At 46.6% G+C, this 20,782-nt stretch overlaps 1 protein-coding gene across 1 annotated transcript in view; it reads left to right on the top strand.

Moving 5' to 3' along the window:
- LOC134983716 (gastrula zinc finger protein XlCGF26.1-like) overlaps positions 1 to 20,301 on the top strand; it is a 42,825-nt gene extending 22,524 nt beyond the window's left edge. Inside the window, exon 6 of the mRNA XM_063949368.1 lies at positions 17,918 to 20,301. Coding sequence (XP_063805438.1) covers positions 17,918 to 19,251 — 1,334 coding nt within the window. The 3' untranslated portion in view covers positions 19,252 to 20,301. The remainder of the gene's footprint in view (positions 1 to 17,917) is intronic.
- The last annotated feature ends 481 nt before the right edge of the window (positions 20,302 to 20,782 follow it).

Genomic DNA, 20,782 nt, shown 5'->3' with positions numbered 1-20,782 from the left:
AAGAAAAGGATTTACCGGTAGGTATGTAAAATCCTATTTTCTCTAACATCCTAGGAGATACTGGTATTGTCTTAGTACTATGGGGTATAGATGGGGTCCATTGGAGCCTGGCACTTTAAAACTTCTTCAGAGTGTGCTGGCTCCTCCCCTCTATGCCCCTCCTACCAGACTCAGTTTACAAAAATGTGCCCAAGGAGCTCCAGAGAGTTTTCTTCAAAATGTATTTTAATTCGTTATTTTCAGGCAGGACCGGTTGGCACCAGTCTGCCTGCGTCGTGAGCTCTTCCTCACAGCATGCCACCACCCCTAATTGAGTGGTGAGTACTAAACCGGGGTCCCCGGTACAGATGGCGGCATTAGGGCAGCGGGCACACGGCTTAAGTGCTGCTGTTGTCCCTCTACACACACTGGCACTGATGCTGAAAAGGGGTTTTAATCCCATTTTCTTTGCAAATATTACCTTGCCAGTATAAACTATTGCGGGAACACTGCACGCCATTAAGGGGGCGGGGCTTCCTGAAGAGCGGGACCAGCGGATCAGTGCGCTATTTCCTACCCAAGGTACAAGGGGGTTTGTGGTTGGGTGGAGCGATATACTGTATGTGTATATAATAATCTAGGTCACTTATCTGAGGTTCCTAGTTACTGCCCGGCACAGCGCTGCTTTGGCTGTAGAGGCAAGGTGTGCTGGTTTCTCCCTCTCTCTCATTCCTAGCAGGCTCTCTGGATTACTGTGTTATGTAACCTGTTCCTGTGTGTGTATTATGCTGTACAGTATGTCAGGTAAGAAGGTCATATGCCAGTCCTGCAGCACAAGGTTTTCCCCTCCCCCGGGGGGATCTCTGTTGTGTGCACAGTGCAGCCCTCCTTCACAAGGAAGCAGCACTCAAGAGCCAGCGTGGCTGGACTCAATAAAAGGAATGATTACAGACATCTCATCTGTACTGGATACTGCCAAGCAGGAGAGGCCAGATATTAAAAGAAGTCTATGGCTGATTTTTATGATCAAGAATTCAGAACACAGACCATCCTCTCAGCCCCCTATACTTATTTTCCAAAAAGGAACACTACCACAAGTTCTCCAGTCTGTCTGTCTGTGATGTCAAGATGCCAGATCTGGAAGAGGGGGAGGTGAATGTAAAAAGGGGCACGCTAATGTCTCAGGGAGTGGAAGCTCTTATCTACTCTATTTGAGATGTAATGAATATCCCTGATAAGGAGACAGACACAGTTCAAAAAAATATGTTTAATTGTAAATCAGAAGCTACTGCTACTTTCCTATCTCAAAGAAATGAAACACACTCTTTAGAGTAATGTGGGTTAATCATGACAAGAAATTTCAGATTCCTATGAGGTTGCTGTCATCCTTTCCTTTCCCCCCTGAGGATGGGAAGGTGTGGGTAAATCCACCTGCAGTGGATACTTCAATGTCCTGGCTGTCACATAAACTTCTTGCTGCCAGTGCCAGGAGCTATTTCCTTAAAGACTCTGCTGATTATAACATTGAGACTACTTTTAAATACATTTACACAGCAGTGGGAGTTGCTCAGAGACCCACAATTGCATATGGATGTATTACAAGGGCCATTAGTAAGTGGACAAGTAATATACTGAAAGGTTTTGACACGACTCAGGTTGAGCTTCTCACACTCCTGTGACATGTACAGGATTCTGCAATGGGTAGCAATCTAGGAAATAGCCCTGATCAATGCTCGCTCAGTGGCTATGGCGGTGTCGGTGTGCAGAGCGTTATGGCTGCGGCAGTGGACAGCAAACGCTGATTCCAAGAGAGGTGTAGAGAGCCTTCTCTTTACGGGTGAGGCTTTGTTCGGTGATGAATTGGTCAAGTGGATTTCACATGCCACGGCTGGTAAGTCCACATATCCCCCGTCTGCAGCTCCGCCGCCTGGACGTGCTTACCCAGGCACCATTCTGCAGTCCTTTCAGGTTGCCAGATTTAAGGGCAAGGCCAGAGGTACCTCCAACGCCGCTAGAGGACCCAGAGGTAAACCGCTCAGAACACCGGCCGCTGGTTCACAGGAGCAGTGCTCAGGCTCAGCCTCTTCCATAACCTCAGCATGAGGGTTGGCCCCAGATTCTGGGGGCCTTACATGTGGGAGCTCGCCTCAAATGTTTCAGTCACATTTGGGCAAGCTCCTGCCAGGACCCCTGGGTGACAGACCTACTCTCCCAGAGCTACAGGTTAGAGTATCAAACGCTCCCACCTCAGATTCTTCAGCTTGGGCTTACCAGTTTCACACAAAACAGTAACCTTGCAGAAGACATACGAAGACTGTTACGGACGCAGGTCATTGTTCCAGTTCCGCCTCAACTCCAATACAGGGGTTATTTTTCCGGCCTGTTTGTGATGCCGAAACCGGGTGGTTCGGTAGGGACGATCTTAAATTCAAATCACTGATCCCGTTCTTCTGAGTTTTCCACTTCAAAATGGAGTCTCTGAGAGCGGTGGTCTCAGGTCTGGAATGTCAGCATCCGGAGTCTTGCCTCCGGTTCTGGTCCCTGCGGCCTTCCTGTTAGCTGGCTGGTGTCGCTGCGGCGGATAGGAGCTGCAGCAGCGAGGTCCTCCAGTGCAGCTTCCGGGCGTCTGGAGGCCAGGGTCCAGGTCCTGTGGAGTGGAGCATGTCAGCCGGAGGTGTCTGTTTTCAAGTGTCCTGTTGCTGGAGTGCTGCGTCTGGGAGGCTGAGGCCAGCGGTAGTGGCTGTGTGCTGGCTCCACATGTGTCCTCTGTGCAGGGAGCCACCATGTTGGAGACCAAGCCAAGCCAATAGGTATCCCAGTTCACGTGCAGTCTTCCCTTATAAAAAGGGGTTGATGGTTAGTCATGGTGCCAGTTCTTCAAGTTACTTGCTGCTGTAAGGTACCCAAGCTCCGCGCTCACAGGTTAACCCCTGGTATCCTGGTTCTCTTGAGTCCGCCCGGTGGTCGGTTCTGTTATTGCAGTCCTTTGCTCCTAGTCCACCTGCTCTTGCGGTTTAACCGCTGGGTCCTCATCTGGTAGAGGGTCTCCATGTTTTTTATGGTGCTCACAGCGATCTTCTCTTCAAAAGTAGACTCAAGGCATTATGGGCATCTAGTGATGCCATCGGTCTCTGCAATGCTCCAGCGGTCTTCCAGAACTTTGTGAACGAGATATTCAGAGATCTTCTTTACAGTTTTCTAGTGGTATACTTGGACAATATTCTCATATTTTTTCTAAAGATTTGAAGGTCCATCGTAAGCAAGTCAAAGAGGTCTTAGGAAGAATTTTTTTTTGCAAGTTAGAAAAGTGCACCTTTTGAGGTACCCTTCATCTCCTTTCTCGGTTATGTCATCTCCAGACAGGAGCTACAGATGGATTCAACCAAGGTCCAAGCGATTCGTGATTGGACTCTTCCTACCACTCTAAAAGGGATCCAGCGATTTTTTGGCTTTGCCAACTTTTACTGAAAAATTTATCAAGAACTACTCCACTGTCATCGCCCGAATTACCATATTAACCAGGAAAAGAGCTAATCCTTCGATTTGGCCACCCGAGGCTCTGAAAGCCTTCATGTTCTTAAGAGGCCTTTTATGTCTGCTCCAATTCTTTGCCAACCCGATCTCAGTCGCCCCTTTCAGGTGGAAGTTGATGCTTCTTCGGTGGGAGTCGGGCGGTTCTCTCTCAGCTCTTTGAAGATAAGAAAAGTCATCCTTGTGCATATTTTGCTCATAGATTCTCCCAAGCAGAGCAAAATGATGCTATTGGTGAACAAGAACTGTTGGCCATAAAATTAGCTTTTGAAGAGTGGCGATATTTATTAGAGGGTGCTCAACACCCTATCCCTGTTATCATGGATCACAAGAATATTCTGTACCTCCAGACAGCTTGTTGTTTAAACCCATGGCTAGCCAGGTGGGCTCTCTTCTTCTCTTGGTTCTCCTTCAAACTCTTTAACCACCCAGGAACTTTAAATCGAAGAGCAGATGCACTTTCTCGTTCTTTTCAAATGGATGATTCACTCAACTCCTCTGAGAAACAATTTATTCTGAATCCGGCTTCATTTGCTTCAACTCGTACTGTTCCTCTAGCTCGTCTGGGGAGAACTTTTGTGGCACCTTAACTTTGCAGGAAATTGCTTACGTGGTCTCATTCTTCATCTTTCATGAGTCATACCGGTGGTCTTAAGACTCTCAAGTTCATTCAGCGATTCTACTGGTGGCCTCATCTTAAAACGGATGTCTTTGAATTTGTAGCAGCCTGTTCCAAGTGTGCTCAACATACAAGTCCACGAACATCTCCCTCGGATCATCTTCATCCACTTCCAACACCTCAAAAGCCTTGGCCTCACATCTCTATTGATTTCATAACCGATTTGCCAGTCTCCAGAGGGCACAACACCATTTGGGTCATTGTGTAATGATTTTTGAAGATGGCTCACTTCATACCCCTCACCGGTCTTACCCTCTGCTCCTCAGCTATCCAAATTGTTTTTCTCATAAAATTTTCATTTGCATGGCCTTCCACAGGAAATAGTTTCTGATCAGGGTCCTCCAATTCCTCACCATGTTCTGGAAAGCTCTCAGCTCTGTCCTAGGAATCAAGTTGAACTTCTCTTCAGCCTACTATCCCCAGACTGACGGACAGACTGAAAGAGTCAACCAAGATCTGGAAACTTTGTTACGGATGTTCATGTCCCCTGCTCAGGAAGACTGGATGGATTACCTCCCATTTGCTGAGTTTGCATACAATAGCCTATATCATTCTTCTACCAATTCCACTCCTTTCTTCATTAACTGTAGTTTTCATCCACGAGTTCCTTCTTTCTAATCTCTCCCACCTCTTGAGGTTCCTGCTGCTGAATCCACTCTTCGTCAGTTCACTAAGATTTGGAGACAAATTCATAAGGCGCTACTTAAGACTTCCCAGAAATAAAAGACCTACGCTGATCGGAAACATAGGGCTGTTACTAGTCTCAAAGTGGAAGATCGTGTTTGGATATCCACCAGAAACCTCAGACTCAAAGTTTCTACCAAAAAGTTTGCTCCAAGATTCATCGGTCTGTATCCTATTAAAAAAGTGTTGAATCCTGTTTCTTACAAGGTGAAACTGCCTCCCTATTTGAAAATTCCCGATACCTTTCACATTTCTCTGTTAAATCCTCTTGTACCAAATAATTTTTGGGCAGCCTTCCCTTAATCTCCCAAGGTTCAAGCTGCTGAAAATGATGAATTCGAAGTTCATAAGTTTCTTGACTTCCGCAAGAGGTATGGTCGTCTCCAGTATCTCTTAGATTGGAGAGGATATGGTCCGGAGGAAAGATCTTGGGTGGCTGCAGAGGATGTTCATGCTCCAAGACTGAGTTGTGCCTTTCATGCCAAGAATCTCACTAAGCAGCGTGGGTGTTCGGAGACCACCCTAAAAAGGGGGATACTGTCAGCATCGGGAGTCTTGCCACGGGTTCTGGTCCCTGCAGCCTTCCTCTTAGCTGGTTGGTTTCGCTGCGATCGATAGGAGCTACAGCAGCAAGGTCCTTCGGTGCGGCTGCCGGGTGTATAGAGGCAAGGGTCTGGGTCCTGGGGAGCGGAGCATGGCAGCCGAAGGTGTCTTTCCAAGTGTCCTGTTGCTGGAGTGCTGCGTCTGGGAGGCTGAGGCCAGAGGTAGTGGCTGTGTGCTAGTTCCACATGTGTCCTCTGTGTAGGGAGCCACCATGTTGGAGACCAATCCAAGTCAATAGCTATCCCAGTTCATAACCAGCCAATCCGATACAGGCTTCCCTTATAAAAAGGGGTTGATGCTTAGCTATGTTGCCAGTACTTCAAGCTACTTGCTGCTGTAAGGTGCCCTGCAGAGCACTCTGCCAGGTTAACCCCTGGTATCCCAGGTCTGTTGTGTCCACCTGGTGGTCAGTTCTGTTATTGCAGTCCTTTGCTCCCAGTTCACCTGCTCTTGTGATTTAACCACTGGGCCCTCTGTCTGGTAGAGGGTCTCCGTTTACGGATGGTGCTCTCAGCGATCCTCTCTTCAGCATTGTTTAAAAATCACAAGTCATCTTTTCATTCAGTATTCTTCAGCATCGTTTACAAGTCACTAACCTTTCAGAATTCACTCAGGCCTCTCCTAGTCGTTGTGTATGATTGAGGTCTCATTAAAACTGAATTCCCCTTTATTCAGTGTATCATTCTCGGTCATTGTCCTCATTGCCTACTCCTCTACATCTTCAGGCCCAAGTCTTCAATCCATGTGTAAGAACTACATTCAGCCACCTTGTCTCCTTCCTTTGCCGATAGCTGCTCCCCCAGTCAATGATCAGTCGTCAGATCCCCAACTCAAGCCAAGCGTGACATGGAAGAAGGGGAATTCCTGGTTCCTCTGGATATTAAGGATGCATATCTTCACATCCCAATATGGCTGCCTCTTCAGGCTTACCTCGTGTTTGCACTGCAGGACAGTCACTACTAGATCCAGAAGGCAAAATATAAATGGAACAGAGAATAGCGCTTAATAAAAATGGAGGCGGCCTGGGTGTATTCTGGTGACTCCCAATCACCCAAAAGACTAAGGCGGCACTGCATGATCCATCTACCTGCATCTAAAGTACCAGGAGAACCCTACCAGGTCCTGCGGCCGGTGTTTTGCATGAGGGGAGGAGGAAGGAATTCCGGAACCTTCCAATTTTTTGCTCTTCTCATCGCCCCATGCTGGGAGCATGACACGGTACGGTTCCAATTTTACTATACAGTGAATCTGTCACTTTTATTGGATACGAGTATCTTATGAATTTTAACTAAATAAACCAACTTTTTTGAACTACTACACTATGGGGTATATTTACTAAGCTCCCGATTTTGACCGAGATGGCGTTTTTTCTTCAAAGTGTCATCTCGTTCAATCTCGGTCATTTACTAAACACTAATCACGGCAGTGATGAGGGCATTCGTAATTTTTTCCAAGTTCAGGTAAAAAATTACGAATGAATACACCATCGGTCAAAACGCGGCTGTTTAAGTATGAATCTCGGTCATTTACTAAGAAGTGCAAAGCCAAAAAATACAAAACACTGCCGTGAAAAATTACAACTCGTAAAAAAGTGCTAAAAAAAAACAGACCTGCTTTTTTTTTCCGTGATTTGAGAGGCATGCAGGGATCCATGAGATCCGTGCATGTATATCAGTGGGAAGGGGTGGGAAAGTGCTTATTTTTGCAATAAAAATTGCGTGGGGTCCCCCCTCCTAAGCATAACCAGCCTCGGGCTCTTTGAGCCGATCCTGGTTGCAGAAATATGGGGAAAAAAATGACAGGGGTTCCCCCATATTTAAGCAACCAGCATCGGGCTCTGCGCCTGGTCCTGGTCCCAAAAATACGGGGGACAAAAAGAGTAGGGGTCCCCCGTATTTTTAAAACCAGCACCGGGCTCCACTAGCTGGACAGATAATGCCACAGCCGGGGGTCACTTTTATATAGTGCCCTGCGGCCGTGGCATCAAAAATCCAACTAGTCACCCCTGGCCGGGGTACCCTGGGGGAGTGGGGACCCCTTCAATCAAGGGGTCTTCCCCCCCAGCCACCCAAGGGCCAGGGGTGAAGCCCGAGGCTGTCCCCCCCCATCCAATGGGCTGCGGATGGGAGGGCTGATAGCCTTTGTTGTAAAATAAAAGATATTGTTTTTAGTAGCAGTACTACAAGTCCCAGCAAGCCTCCCCCGCATGCAGGTACTTGGAGAACCACAAGTACCAGCATGCGGCGGAAAAACTGGCCCGCTGGTACCTGTAGTACTACCACTAAAAAAATACCCAAAAAAACACAAGACACACACACCGTGAAAGTATAATTTTATTACATACATACACACATACATACATACTTACCTTATGTTCCCACGCAGGTCGGTCCTCTTCTCCAGTAGAATCCAAGGGGTACCTGTTGAAGAAATTATACTCACCAGATCCAGTGGTCCAGGCTCCTCGGCAAATCCAGGGTTAATCCACGTACTTGAATAAAAAAAAAAAACGGTGTCCCGACCACGAACTGAAAGGGGACCCATGTTTGCACATGGGCCACCTTTCCACGAATGCCAGAAACCCACTTTGACTTCTGTCTAAGTGGGTTTCTTCAGCCAATCAGGGAGTGCCACGTTGTAGCACTCTCCTGATCAGCTGTGTGCTGCTGTCCTCACTGACAGGCAGCACGCGGCAGTGTTACAATGTAGCGCCTATGCGCTACATTGTAACCAATGATGGGAACTTTCTGCCCTGCGGTTGACCTAAAGTGACGTCACCGCTGAGCAGAAAGTTCCCATCATTGGTTACAATGTAGCGCATAGGCGCTACATTGTAACACTGCCGCGTGCTGCCTGTCAGTGAGGACAGCAGCACACAGCTGATCAGGAGAGTGCTACAACGTGGCACTCCCTGATTGGCTGAAGAAACCCACTTAGACAGAAGTCAAAGTGGGTTTCTGGCATTCGTGGAAAGGTGGCCCATGTGCAAACATGGGTCCCCTTTCAGTTCGTGGTCGGGACACCGTTGTTTTTTTTTATTCAAGTACGTGGATTAACCCTGGATTTGCCGAGGAGCCTGGACCACTGGATCTGGTGAGTATAATTTCTTCAACAGGTACCCCTTGGATTCTACTGGAGAAGAGGACCGACCTGCGTGGGAACATAAGGTAAGTATGTATGTATGTGTGTATGTATGTATTAAAATTATACTTTCACGGTGTGTGTGTCTTGTGTTTTTTTGGGTATTTTTTTAGTGGTAGTACTACAGGTACCAGCGGGCCAGTTTTTCCGCCGCATGCTGGTACTTGTGGTTCTCCAAGTACCTGCATGCGGGGGAGGCTTGCTGGGACTTGTAGTACTGCTACTAAAAACAATATCTTTTATTTTACAACAAAGGCTATCAGCCCTCCCATGCGCAGCCCATTGGATGGGGGGGGAACAGCCTCGGGCTTCACCCCTGGCCCTTGGGTGGCTGGGGGGGGGGACCCCTTGATTGAAGGGGTCCCCACTCCCCCAGGGTACCCCGGCCAGGGGTGACTAGTTGGATTTTTGATGCCACGGCCGCAGGGCGCTGTATAAAAGTGACCCCCGGCTGTGGCATTATCTGTCCAGCTAGTGGAGCCCGGTGCTGGTTTTAAAAATACGGGGGACCCCTACTCTTTTTGTCCCCCGTATTTTTGGGACCAGGACCAGGCGCAGAGCCCGATGCTGGTTGCTTAAATATGGGGGAACCCCTGTCAATTTTTCCCCCATATTTTTGCAACCAGGATCGGCTCAAAGAGCCCGAGGCTGGTTATGCTTAGGAGGGGGGACCCCACGCATTTTTATTTTTTATTTTACATTGTTTAATTTTTAAAAAAAAAAATACGAAGCCCAGCACGGATCACACAGATCCAGCCGAGATTGATTGTAAAAAAAAAACGGCAGTGTTTTGCTAATCACTGCCGTAAAATTAGGTAAAAAAACACGAATGACATCGACATCGGAAGCAAAGAAAAACCCAAATACGACAGCTTAGTAAATCCATCGTAATCAATTCAAAAAGTTGCAGTTTTACACTGTCGATGTCATTCGTGATTGAACTTTGACCTTTTTTCGGAAATTACGAATCTTAGTAAATATACCCCTATATGTGCTTTTCTCTTCTCTTTATGACAAATACCTCCATATAAGGAATAATTCTGAACTAGTTGTGGGAGAAGAATTGTCATCTAGAAAGAAGAAGAAGAAAAAAAGAATTTTCCAAGTGAAACACAGAATTTATTTTTTGAACTATCCATTAAGACTTTCACATAATTTTCTTAGAGTGGGAGCGCCAACGGTGTATTCAACAATTTACTGTTGACTACTAGATCCAGGCCTTGCCTTTTGTTCTCTCAATGACACTGAGGGTGTTATCAGGGGTGATGGCAGAGATGTTGCTACAACTCCGCAAGCAGGAAGTGAACATCGTTCCATACTTGGACGATCTCCTCATAATGGCTATATTCAGAGCACAGTTGATGGAAAAGATCAGCCTTCCAACACGACTACTCACGGATCATGGGTGGATTCTCAATCTGCAGAAATCCCACCTAGAACCTACGCAGAGGCTTCAGTTCCTAGTAAGGATACTGGACACGGTGTCTCAGAAGGTGTTCCTTCCTATGGACAAGGCAAAGATAATTCAGACGATGGTACGTTCCATTTTGAAGCTGAACAAAATCTCGGTACATCTTTGCATATGCTTACTGGGAAAGATAATGGCCTCCTACGACGCAATTCGGTACGGTAGAGACCATGCATGACCATTCCAGCTGGATCTGCTGGACAAATGGTCTGGGTCACATCTGCACATGCGCCAGATGATATGCCTTTCACCAAACGCCAGGATTTCCCTCTTATGGTGGTTGCTGATCTCCCTCCTGGAGGGTCGACACTTCCGAATTCAGGATTGGATTCTGTTGACAATGGATGCAAGCCTCCATGGCTGGGGTGCAGTGACCCTAGGGGCTTGGTTCCAATGAAGGTGGTCTGATCAAGAGGCTTCCCTTTCAATAAATGTTTTGGCACTCAAGGCAATTTATAATGCCCTTTTGCTGACCTCTTTATATCCTTCATTATCAGGCCATACAGGTATGGTCGGAAAACGCACCAACTGTGGCTTACATAAACCAACAATGAGGTCCAAACAGCAGTGCTGCAATAAGGGAGGTGTCACATATACTCCTCTGGGTGGAGCGTAATCCTAAGGCCATTTCCGCCATATTAATTCCGGGAGTAGACAATTGTGGAGCAGACTTCCTCGGTAGACACGATCTGCACCTGGGGGAATGGGGCCTCTACCCGCAAGTGTTTCAGAAGATATTTCATCAATGTGGGCTACCCGCAAATCGACTTGTGGGTTTCTCAGCTGACCAAGAAGCTTCTGCGTTACTGTTCTGGTACAAGGGATCCACAGGCCACAGCAGTGGACTCTCTGGCGACACCGTGGATTTACTGGTTGGTGTACTTGTTCCCTCCAGTTCCTATAATTCCAAGAGTTCTCAAAGGACTTAAAGGGACAGGGTTCAGGCAATTCTGAGTGCCCCAGACTGGCCCCGCAGGGCTTGGTATGTAGACATTCTAGCCTTATTACTCGTAGGACCCTGGCCTCTGCCAATTCAGGATGATCGTCTTACACAGGGGGCGTTCGTCTATCCAGACTTACCACGGCTACGTTTGATGCAATGGAAGTATATTGGGAGGATTTTTGCCAGGAAAGAGATTCCGGGCTAGGTTATCTCGACTATGCTCCAAGCCGGCCAGATGGTCGCATCAAAACATTACCATTGCATATGGAAGAAATGTGTCTCTTGGTTTGAGGGTCAACAGTATTCTACTGTGGATTTTCATCTGGGACATATCTTGCACTTCCTGCAGGCTGTTGTGGATGTGGGCCTACGTTTTGGCTCCATAAAATTTAAAATCTCAGCCTTGTCTTTTTCTCCATGGAACAATTGGCTGTTTTCCCAGTGGTCCAGATGTTCTTGACAGGTGTCCTTCATATTCGACCACCCTTTGTGCCTCCCACAGCGCCGTGAGTTCTCAAGTTGATTCTGGCCTTTCTCCAATCGGTTTGATTGAACCTTTCCACAAGGTGGACATGGAGTATTTGACATGGCAGGCTGTCATGTTGTTGGCCTTGGCCTCAGTGAGGCGTGTTTTGGGATTAGGGGCCTTATCCTGTAAGAGTCCTTCTCTCGTGTTTCATGAGGATAGAGCGGTGCCTAAAATTCGCTAGAAGTTCTTGCCTAAGGTGGTATTAGCATTTCATATCAATTGGCCGATGATGGTTCTGGTTGTCACTGACACGTCTGTTACACCAATGTCCTTGGACGTGGTTCGGGCTTTGGAGATTTATGTCAAGAGGCCAGCTCGACTCAGAAAATCAGACTGCTTTTTGTTCTCTATGATGCTTCAAAGATTGGTTGTCCTGTTTCGAAGCAGTCTATTGCGTGTTGGATCAGGCTTACGATCCAACAGGCTCACTCTTCGGCGGCTTTGCCGCTGCCTAGGTCTGTTCAAGCCCACTCACACAGTCAGTGGGTTCTTCCTAGGTGGCTTCCCGGGGTGTCTCGGCTTTGTAGTTATGCTGGGCAGCTACTTGGTTGGGTTCGAACACGCTGTAAAGTTTTAAAGGTTTAACACCTTGGCTACTGAGGATCTTCAGTTTGGTCAATCAGTTTTGATGGGGTCTCAGCACTCTCCCACCCAGTTTGGGATTTTGCAACTTCTCCATGGTACTAAGACCATCCCAGTATCCCCTTGAACATTAGGATTTTAATACCTACCGGTAAATCCTTTTCTCGTAGTCCATAGGGGATACTGGGTGCCCACCTCTGTGCTTTGATATTTTTCAGCAAGAGTTGTTCTTGTGTGTTGTAGTTTGGGTCTGCTTTTGCTGTCCCTATGTTCAAGTTGTGGTTAGTGTTGCTATCCTCTTGTTATGTTGTGTGCTGGTTCGTTCTCTCACCACTTTCTTGTCTCTTTTCCTCCTTTCAAAGTATGTCCGTCTCCTCGGGCACAGTTTTCCTAGACTATGTCTACAGAGGGGCATAGAGGGGAGGAGCCATCACACTCTGAAGAAGTTTTAAAGTGCAGGCTCCAATGGACCCCATCTATACCCCATGGTACTAAAACCATCCCAGTATCCCCTACGCACTACAAGAAAAGGATTTTCCAGTAGGTATTAAAATCCTATTATTTCAGAATAGCAGGGCCATCCTCAGTTTAAGGTATCACTGCGAAGACGCCGTTTCGCATAACAATAACCTTAGTAGGAACTACCCATTTGTATTGCACATTTCCTTGGGTGGAATAGACGCCTTTTGGCCAGCGTCACAGGAGAAATATCTGGAAATATCTGCAGATTATCCAGGCACTCAGCTGTGGATGAGGAAGGCAAAGCAGCCTGTAGAATTCGTTCTTTAATATGAAAAAAGTGGACCCTGAGCAGAGTGTCCCTCGGTGCTTGGATAGGGGCCTGTTTGGACTTTGGGAGTCTATGGATCCTATCAATAAGAAGGTCCGCGGCAGAAGCCTTCAGTGGAAGTTTCTGAAAAGAGGACCGTGGCATAATCATAAAGCTCAGCATTTGTAACAGAATCCGGAACGCCCATTATTTTGATATTATTTCTCCGAGACCTGTCTTCTAAATCAATGACTTTATCACGTATAGAGACCATGTCTTCCTGAAGGGTGTCATGTGCTGAAATCAGATCTTTGTGAGATGCAACAATCTCTTTCATCTTATTCTGTACGATGTATAGAGCGTAGAGTAACAGGACCATCTAGAGTGTCCTAAGACGTATTCAGCCATTACAGCTGGGCTGTGCGTCTGACAAGAAGAAGCAGATGATGTAGTGGTCTCAGAAGAACCACCTGAATTTAAGGTACCAAAGAGATGGACAGGTGGGGCCGATTTGGTACCTTTTAACCTTTTTTGGAGGCATGATAAGCCGGCTACAAAGAGACTGACCTCTCAGAGATAGGAAAATACAAACGATCTATAAATAAAAGGAGCAGTAGTAAGCTGTCAGGATGACTCCGTTCAAAATGACATTCTTAGTGTGACGGGGGCATCCGTGCCAAAATTTCAAGTAAACATGATTTATTGCAACTCAAATAACACAGTAATGACCGAGAAATTCCATTAGAGGTCAGCGTGATCACAGACGTGAAGTACTCAGTCCAGAGAGACACAAATGGAAAAATATATTCAGTGGATAAAGCCACAAAATAATGGCACTTATTCCGAGTTGATCGCTCGCTAGCTGCTTTTAGCAGCAGTGCACATGCTAGGCTGCCGCCCTCTGGGAGTGTATCTTAGCTTAGCAGAAGTGCGAACGAAAGGTTAGCACTTCTGCTACTAAATATTTTCCTGCAGTTTCAGAGTGGCTCGAGACTTACTCCTTCCTTGCGATCACTGCAGTCTGTTTAGTTCCTGGTTTGACGTCACAAACGCCCTGCGTTCGGCCAGCCACTCATGCGTTTTTACCTGGCACGCCTGCGTTTTTTAGCGCACTCCCGGAAAACGGTCAGTTTACGCCCAGAAACACCCCTTTCCTGTCAATCACACAACGATCACTTGAGCGATGAAAAAACGTCGGTCGGCCTTGTGTAAAACTGCATAGTTTTGTGTGAAAGTACTTAGTGCTGCGTACCATGCGCAGAATTGCCGATTTTTCACCTAATCGCAGCGCTGCGAAAAACGGCAATGAGCGATCAACTCGGAATGAGGGCCAATATACTGTGAGGTTGTAATCAGAGTGTAATGAGCTGTACTCAGATGATACTTGATACTGGGCTCTGCATGTAGACTGAGAGGAAGTAGATGATAGTGGTACCATATAAATAGAAGGTAGTTTCACCTCCAGGCAAATGCTTCAATTTAATGTAGTGACCCCGGTCCAGCCATCAGGACACTTATTTATATTAAGCCTTATTGAAGGCAGAAGGCAAAGCATGCGATGGCCGACACCAGGATATAAAATGGCAGCCACCTTACTTCCCAATACCACCGCCGGGCGCCAGTGACTGTGGGCAGACCGTTCTGTCCCCAGCAGTAGCGGGAGCTGAGCACCTGTGTTATATGGAGAGCAAGTACTCCCGCCTTAGCCAAAAGCGCCTCCCAGTCAGGTATCCGGAGCATGCAGGAAAGTCTGGGCGCACTTAGCCCCAGAATACAGCCCGTGGCTTTATAGGCGTCACTAGGCTGCGGCAGTGAACGTGGCTGGGAGTGAGCGGAGCGAGCGGCTTTAGGGCAGTAGGAGTGGGGGACTTAATAGATTGGGCCTTGGTCCCAGCGGTGGCTGAGAGCTATCAGGTACGTTAGATAAGAAGCCACTTAGTGAGGAGAGCTCCAGAAAGCACGTCTGGATGGACCACGCCCCTCTTATTTATTGTTTTATATACTAACAGGGGTGACAGGTGTGGTACATCTCTGCAAAGGCAGATCCAATCTCTTTCTCATCAGACTCTGCTGTCTTCCCTGCACTCTCACTCAGATGTTCACTGCTGCCAGTAGCACACGTATGAGAAGCAGAAGTATGGCGGCAGCTGTATAGATTCTGATATGTAATTCTCTATATCATACTTCCTGTACACACATCATCCTTATTACTATTGAGGATTTAGAGGTAAGACACTGATGATGGGGGTGTAAAAATAGAATTTTAAGTACCTATCAGTAAATCCTTTTCTCTTAGTCTGTAGAGGATGCTGGGTTCCATTTAGTACCCTTGGGTATAGATGGGTCCTTTGGGAGCCACTGGCACTTTAAGAGTTTAATAGTGTAAGCTGACCCTTCCCTCTAGAAACTGTGCCAGAGGAGACGTACATACTTCGAGAGAAGGAAATACACAGATGGTGAGATTCACACCAGCTCACACATAACAAAAAGGAAAGCCAAGCTAACCAACTTGGAACAGTTCAGCAACAGCTGAACCAACAATACTGAACCAAATAACAATGCCGGAATACGAAGCACAGGGCGGCCGCCCAGCATCCTCTACGGACTACGAGAAAAGGATTTACTGGTTGGTAATTAAAATCCTATTTTTTCTTACGTCCTAGAGGATCCTGGGGTCCATTTAGTACCATGAGGATGTAGCAAAGCTCCCAGTACAGGCGGGAGAGTGCTAAGGTTCCTGCAGAAATGCTTGACCAAACATGAGGTACTTAGAGGCCAAAGTATAGAACTTATAAAACTTAGCAAACGTGTTCGACCCTGACGAAGTAGCTGCTCGACAAAGCTGAATAGACCGAGACACTCCGGGCAGCTGCCGAGGAAGAACCCACTTTACGGGTAGAGTGGGCCTGAACAGATTTTGGAATTGTCAGTCCTGCCGTGGAATAAGCATGCTGGATAGTAAGCCTGATCCAGCGTGAATTGTCTGCTTAGAATCAGGACACCCAATCTTGTTAGGATCATAAAATACAAATAGTGCATACGACTTCCTGAGACGAGTAGTTCTCTTCACATAGATTTTCAAAGCCCGCACGACATCCAAGGACTTTGAGGTAATTGAGGTGTCAGTAGCCACTGGCACCACAATAGGTTGGTTGAAAAGCCTACACAACCTTAGGGAGAAATTGCTGACGCGTTCTGAGCTCAGCTCTATCCTCATGGAAAATCAAGTAGGGGCTCTTGTGCGACAATGCGCCCAATTCTGACAGACGTCTGGCAGAAGCCAAGGCCAACAACATGACCGTCTTCCAAGTAAGAAACTTTATGTCAACCTCCTGTAAAGGATCGAACCAATCCGATTGCAGGGACTGCAGCACCACATTAAGATACGAAGGTGCCATAGGAGGCACAAAGGGTGGTTGGATGTGCAGAACTCCTTTCAAGAAAGTCTGAACCTCAGGGATAGCAGCCAATTGTTTCTGGAAGAAAATAGACAATTCCGAAATCTGGACCTTGATGGAGCCCAAGCGTAGGCCAACATCCACACTCGACTTCAGAAAGAGGAGAAAATGTCCCTGTTAAAACTCCACCATAGGAAACTTCTTGGATTCACACCAAGACACATACTTTTTCCAAATCCGATGGTAATGCTTAGACGTTACCCCCTTCCTAGCTTGGATCAGAGTAGGAATAACCTTATTCGGAATGCCCTTTCGAGCTAAGATCTGGTGTTCAACTTCTATGCCGTCAAACGTAGCTGCTGTAAGTCTTGATAGGCAAACAGCCCCTGCAGTAGAAGGTCCTCTTGAAGAGGAAGAGGCCTCTGATCCTCCAGCAGTAATGCTAGAAGATCCGCGTACCAAGCACACCTTGGCCAGTTCAGAGCAATGACGGTCGCTGGAACTCTTGATCTTTTTATTAGTTTGAGAATCCTTGGGATGAGTGGAAGTGGAGGGAACACGTACACTGACTGACACCACTTTACTTTCTTCTGGCTTTGTTAGGGGGTGGTGGCCATGCTGCGGGAGTGAGCAGTCGCCTCGTGGTCTTGCGATCAGCACCCTCAGAAGCTCAGTGTCCTGTCAGCGGACTAGGGAACCATTAACTCTTCAGGAAGTTGGTTCCTATTCCCGACCCCCCCCCCTAAGTCCCACGAAGCAGGGAGGTTGTTGCCAGCAGCCTTCCTGAAACCTAACTAACTCTAGAAAATAAAAAACTAATAAAACTCCTAGGAGCTCCCATAGCTGTGACCGGCTCCTCCGGGCACATTTTCTAAACTGAGTCTGGCAGGAGTGGCATAGAGGGAGGGGCCAGCCCACACTATTAAACTCTTAAAGTGGCAGTGGCTCTCAAAGGACCCGTCTATACCCCATGGTACTAAATGGACCCCAGCTTCCTCTAGGATGTCAGAGAAAGTAGATTATAACCTAGCAGGTGATGATGATGATTACAGGGTATCATATGGTGTATTGCATGTAAAGTACCTTGTTCCACACCTACTCTGCTGTAGCAATATACGTTATATAAGGGTAACACATGTACAGGCTTACCAGCGTATGAGCACACACATAAAGGAATGCTACCTTACCAATGCTTCCAGGAGTAACGTTAGGAGACATTTCTCTGATCCATCAGCTCATACGACTGATGTTATTGTTCATCTAGAATCTCCAATTCATACGATATGTTCCCCATCCATTGTTTTACATTGGTGCTGACATAGGACTTGGCGAGTGACTACATCTCCATTTATACTTCATGGTTAGTTACCAGTACAAGAGAGAGATATATCTAAGTCTTATTATAATATTACATTTGTTATTGTGAGTGTTCTCAGGAGGGTGGACATAATGATAGTCTGAGACACAATATTATAAAGCCTTCATTAAAAGTTATGTTTTATTACACACAGACATTTACAATTAAGTGTCCCAGAGTCGTCTTCTCCTATTGTTTACAAGATTAATATTGTTACAGAAATGTCACATTTCCATAATGTATTTTATTTCCAGCAGATGGACACACAAGCAGGAATATCTCAGAAGGACATCTAATGTTATCCCCGGATTGTGACATAAAAGATAATGAAAGTAGACAGGATTCTCCAGGAGATAAACCCATTACCCCAATTATACATCCACCTCTATCAGCTGATCCCTCTGATCCTGGGAAATGTTCTCCTGATCACTCTGATATTGGAGCATCTGTTACAGCTCTGACTGTAGATACAGTGTTTCCGTGTTCTATAGATGCCAAATGTTTTACACAGAACACAAAGCCTATTAACCCACGCACAGGTAAGGCAGGTGAAAGGCCACTGATATGTTCAGAGTTTGGGAAATGTTTTGCACACAAATCAGATCTTGTTACACATCACAGAAGTCACACAGGTGAGAAGCCATTTTCTTGCTCTGAGTGTGGGAAAAGTTTTACCTGGAAATCCCACCTTGTTATACATCAGAGAAGTCACACAGGTGAGAAGCCTTTTCCATGTTCTGAGTGTGGAAAATGTTTTGCACACAAATCAGGTCTTGTTATACATCACAGAAGTCACACAGGTGAGGAGCCATATCCATGTTCTGAGTGTGGGAAATGTTTTACCTGCAAATCACAACTTGTTACACATCAGCGAAGTCACACAGGTGAGAAGCCATTTTCTTGCTCTGAGTGTGGGAAATGTTGTGTAAGTAAATCACATCTTGTTATACATAACAGAAGTCACACAGGTGAGAAACCATTTTCTTGTTCTGAGTGTGGGAAATGTTTTACACGGAAATCACATCTTGTTACACATCAGCAAAGTCACGCAGGTGAGAAGGCATTTCCATGTTCTGAGTGTGGGAATTGTTTTGCAAACAAATCAGATCTTGTTAGACATAACAGAAGTCACACAGGTGAGAAGCTGTTTTCCTGCTCTGAGTGCGGGAAATGTTTTGTAAGTAAATCACATCTTGTTATACATCACAGAAGTCACACAGGTGAGAAGCCATTTTCTTGCACTGAGTGTGGGAAATGTTTTACACAAAAATTAAATCTTGTTAGACATAACAAAAGTCACACAGGTGAGAAGCCATTTACATGCTCTGAGTGTGGGAAATGTTTTGCTCACAAATTACATCTTGTTAGACATCAGAGGAGACACACAGGTGAGAAACCATTTTCTTGCTCTGAGTGTAGGAAATGTTTTACACGGAAATCACAACTTGTTACACATCAGCAAAGTCACACAGGTGAGAAGGCATTTCCATGTTCTGAGTGTGGGAAATGGTTTGCACAGAAATCAGGTCTTGTTAAACATCAGAGAAGTCACACAGGTGAGAGTCCATTTCCAAACTCTGAGAAATAAATAAGCTCTTGCTGCACACAATAGACATCACTCAGGTGAGGAACCATTTTAATCTTCTGGAGTATACTCATTGCCATGCGTTGTTCTTCAAGGTTCTTATCCTATCTCCTATGCTTTTTGCAATATACATGTTACCACTGGGTGAAATAATCAGATGTCATGCCCTCATCTACCACTGCTCTGCAGATGACCTGTCTTTTGCTCCAGGTACTGAGAACCCAGTACCAATCCTAAATGGTTGTCTAGCTGAGCTCCAGGTGTGGGTGATGCCAGTTGGCTGTGACACAGTCCTGGTGAAACAGGTCCATATGGTAGAAGCTCACCAACAAAGGGCAGGGCTACAGCTCAGCTTTGCCTACCAACCAGACTTACGTTTGGGTGTTCAGAGTTACAAAATGCTGATCCTATGCGTAATCTTGGTGTCCTGGATGGCGGAGTGACACTTAGACATCACGTATCAGCCACAATCAGATCCTCATCTGAGGAACATAGCCAGACTCCAGCACTTATTTCCCTCAGAAGATCTACCTACAGTCATACATGCACTTGTATCATCACACATAGACTACTACAAGGTCCTCTACCTGGGTCTCCCAGCAAAATAATTGCACCGCTTGTAGCTTGTACAGAATGCAGCAACCAGGCTATTACCTAACCAGCCCGTTCCTGCCACATAACACCCATTCTCTGCTCCCTTCACCGGCTGCCTGTAATATGGTGACTATTACATAATCTTACTGACTCTCCCAGCCCTACATGACCAGGGTCCATGGTACCAGAAGCAGCTTCTGCCTCCTTACTGCCCTGTTCCTTCCATCTGCAGATGAAGGACTGTTACCAGCAGTACCAAGAATCCCCAAGAAGTTCTGAGATGTCAGAGGGGCAGAGAGGGTGGTGGCAGTAGTGCTGTAGCGGGGGCTGCCGGAGGCACTGTCTGTGGGTAATATTGTCCCCAAGCAGCGCTAAGGTGTCAGAGGGGGAGACGAGGCAGTAGTAGGGGAGGATAAGGAGGATGGCAGTAGTGACAGAGGACAAGGTGGGTGGCAGTTGTGGGGTGAGATGTGGCAGTAGTGGGGGGGGGGGGGACAGGGTGGATGGCTGCAGTGCAGTACCAGGGGCTGCTGGAGACAGTAACGAGGTGTATGGGTCCCACACCGAATCAGTTGATAATTAGACTTAGTGATGATTATACCTCCTTATTTCTAATTAATCCCTTGTATGTGTTACTGTTATTTGCTGTGTCAGCCTTTATGTGTGTTCTGTGTAATAATCCTGAAAGTAGTGCTGCTACCGATCTCATATCATTTGTAGTAACTTGGAAAAGATGAGATATAAGGTGCACTCTGGAAGCTTATAGGGGGTTAATCAGAGATGATCGCAGATGTGACATCATGCAGCCCCTGGAAAATGGTCCTGGCCCGCCTGCGTTTACCCCTCAGGGATGCGACCACAATGTGTGTGCACGGCCGCTGCACATGTGTATTTTGCCACCACCAGCAAACTGCTGGGGGCCGCTATTGCGGCTGGGTCT

The sequence above is a fragment of the Pseudophryne corroboree genome (assembly GCF_028390025.1).
Source record: "Pseudophryne corroboree isolate aPseCor3 chromosome 3 unlocalized genomic scaffold, aPseCor3.hap2 SUPER_3_unloc_21, whole genome shotgun sequence".
NCBI lineage: Eukaryota > Metazoa > Chordata > Amphibia > Anura > Myobatrachidae > Pseudophryne > Pseudophryne corroboree.
The sequence above is the reverse complement of the archived record's forward strand: the minus strand, read 5'-3'. Positions and strand labels throughout refer to the sequence as shown.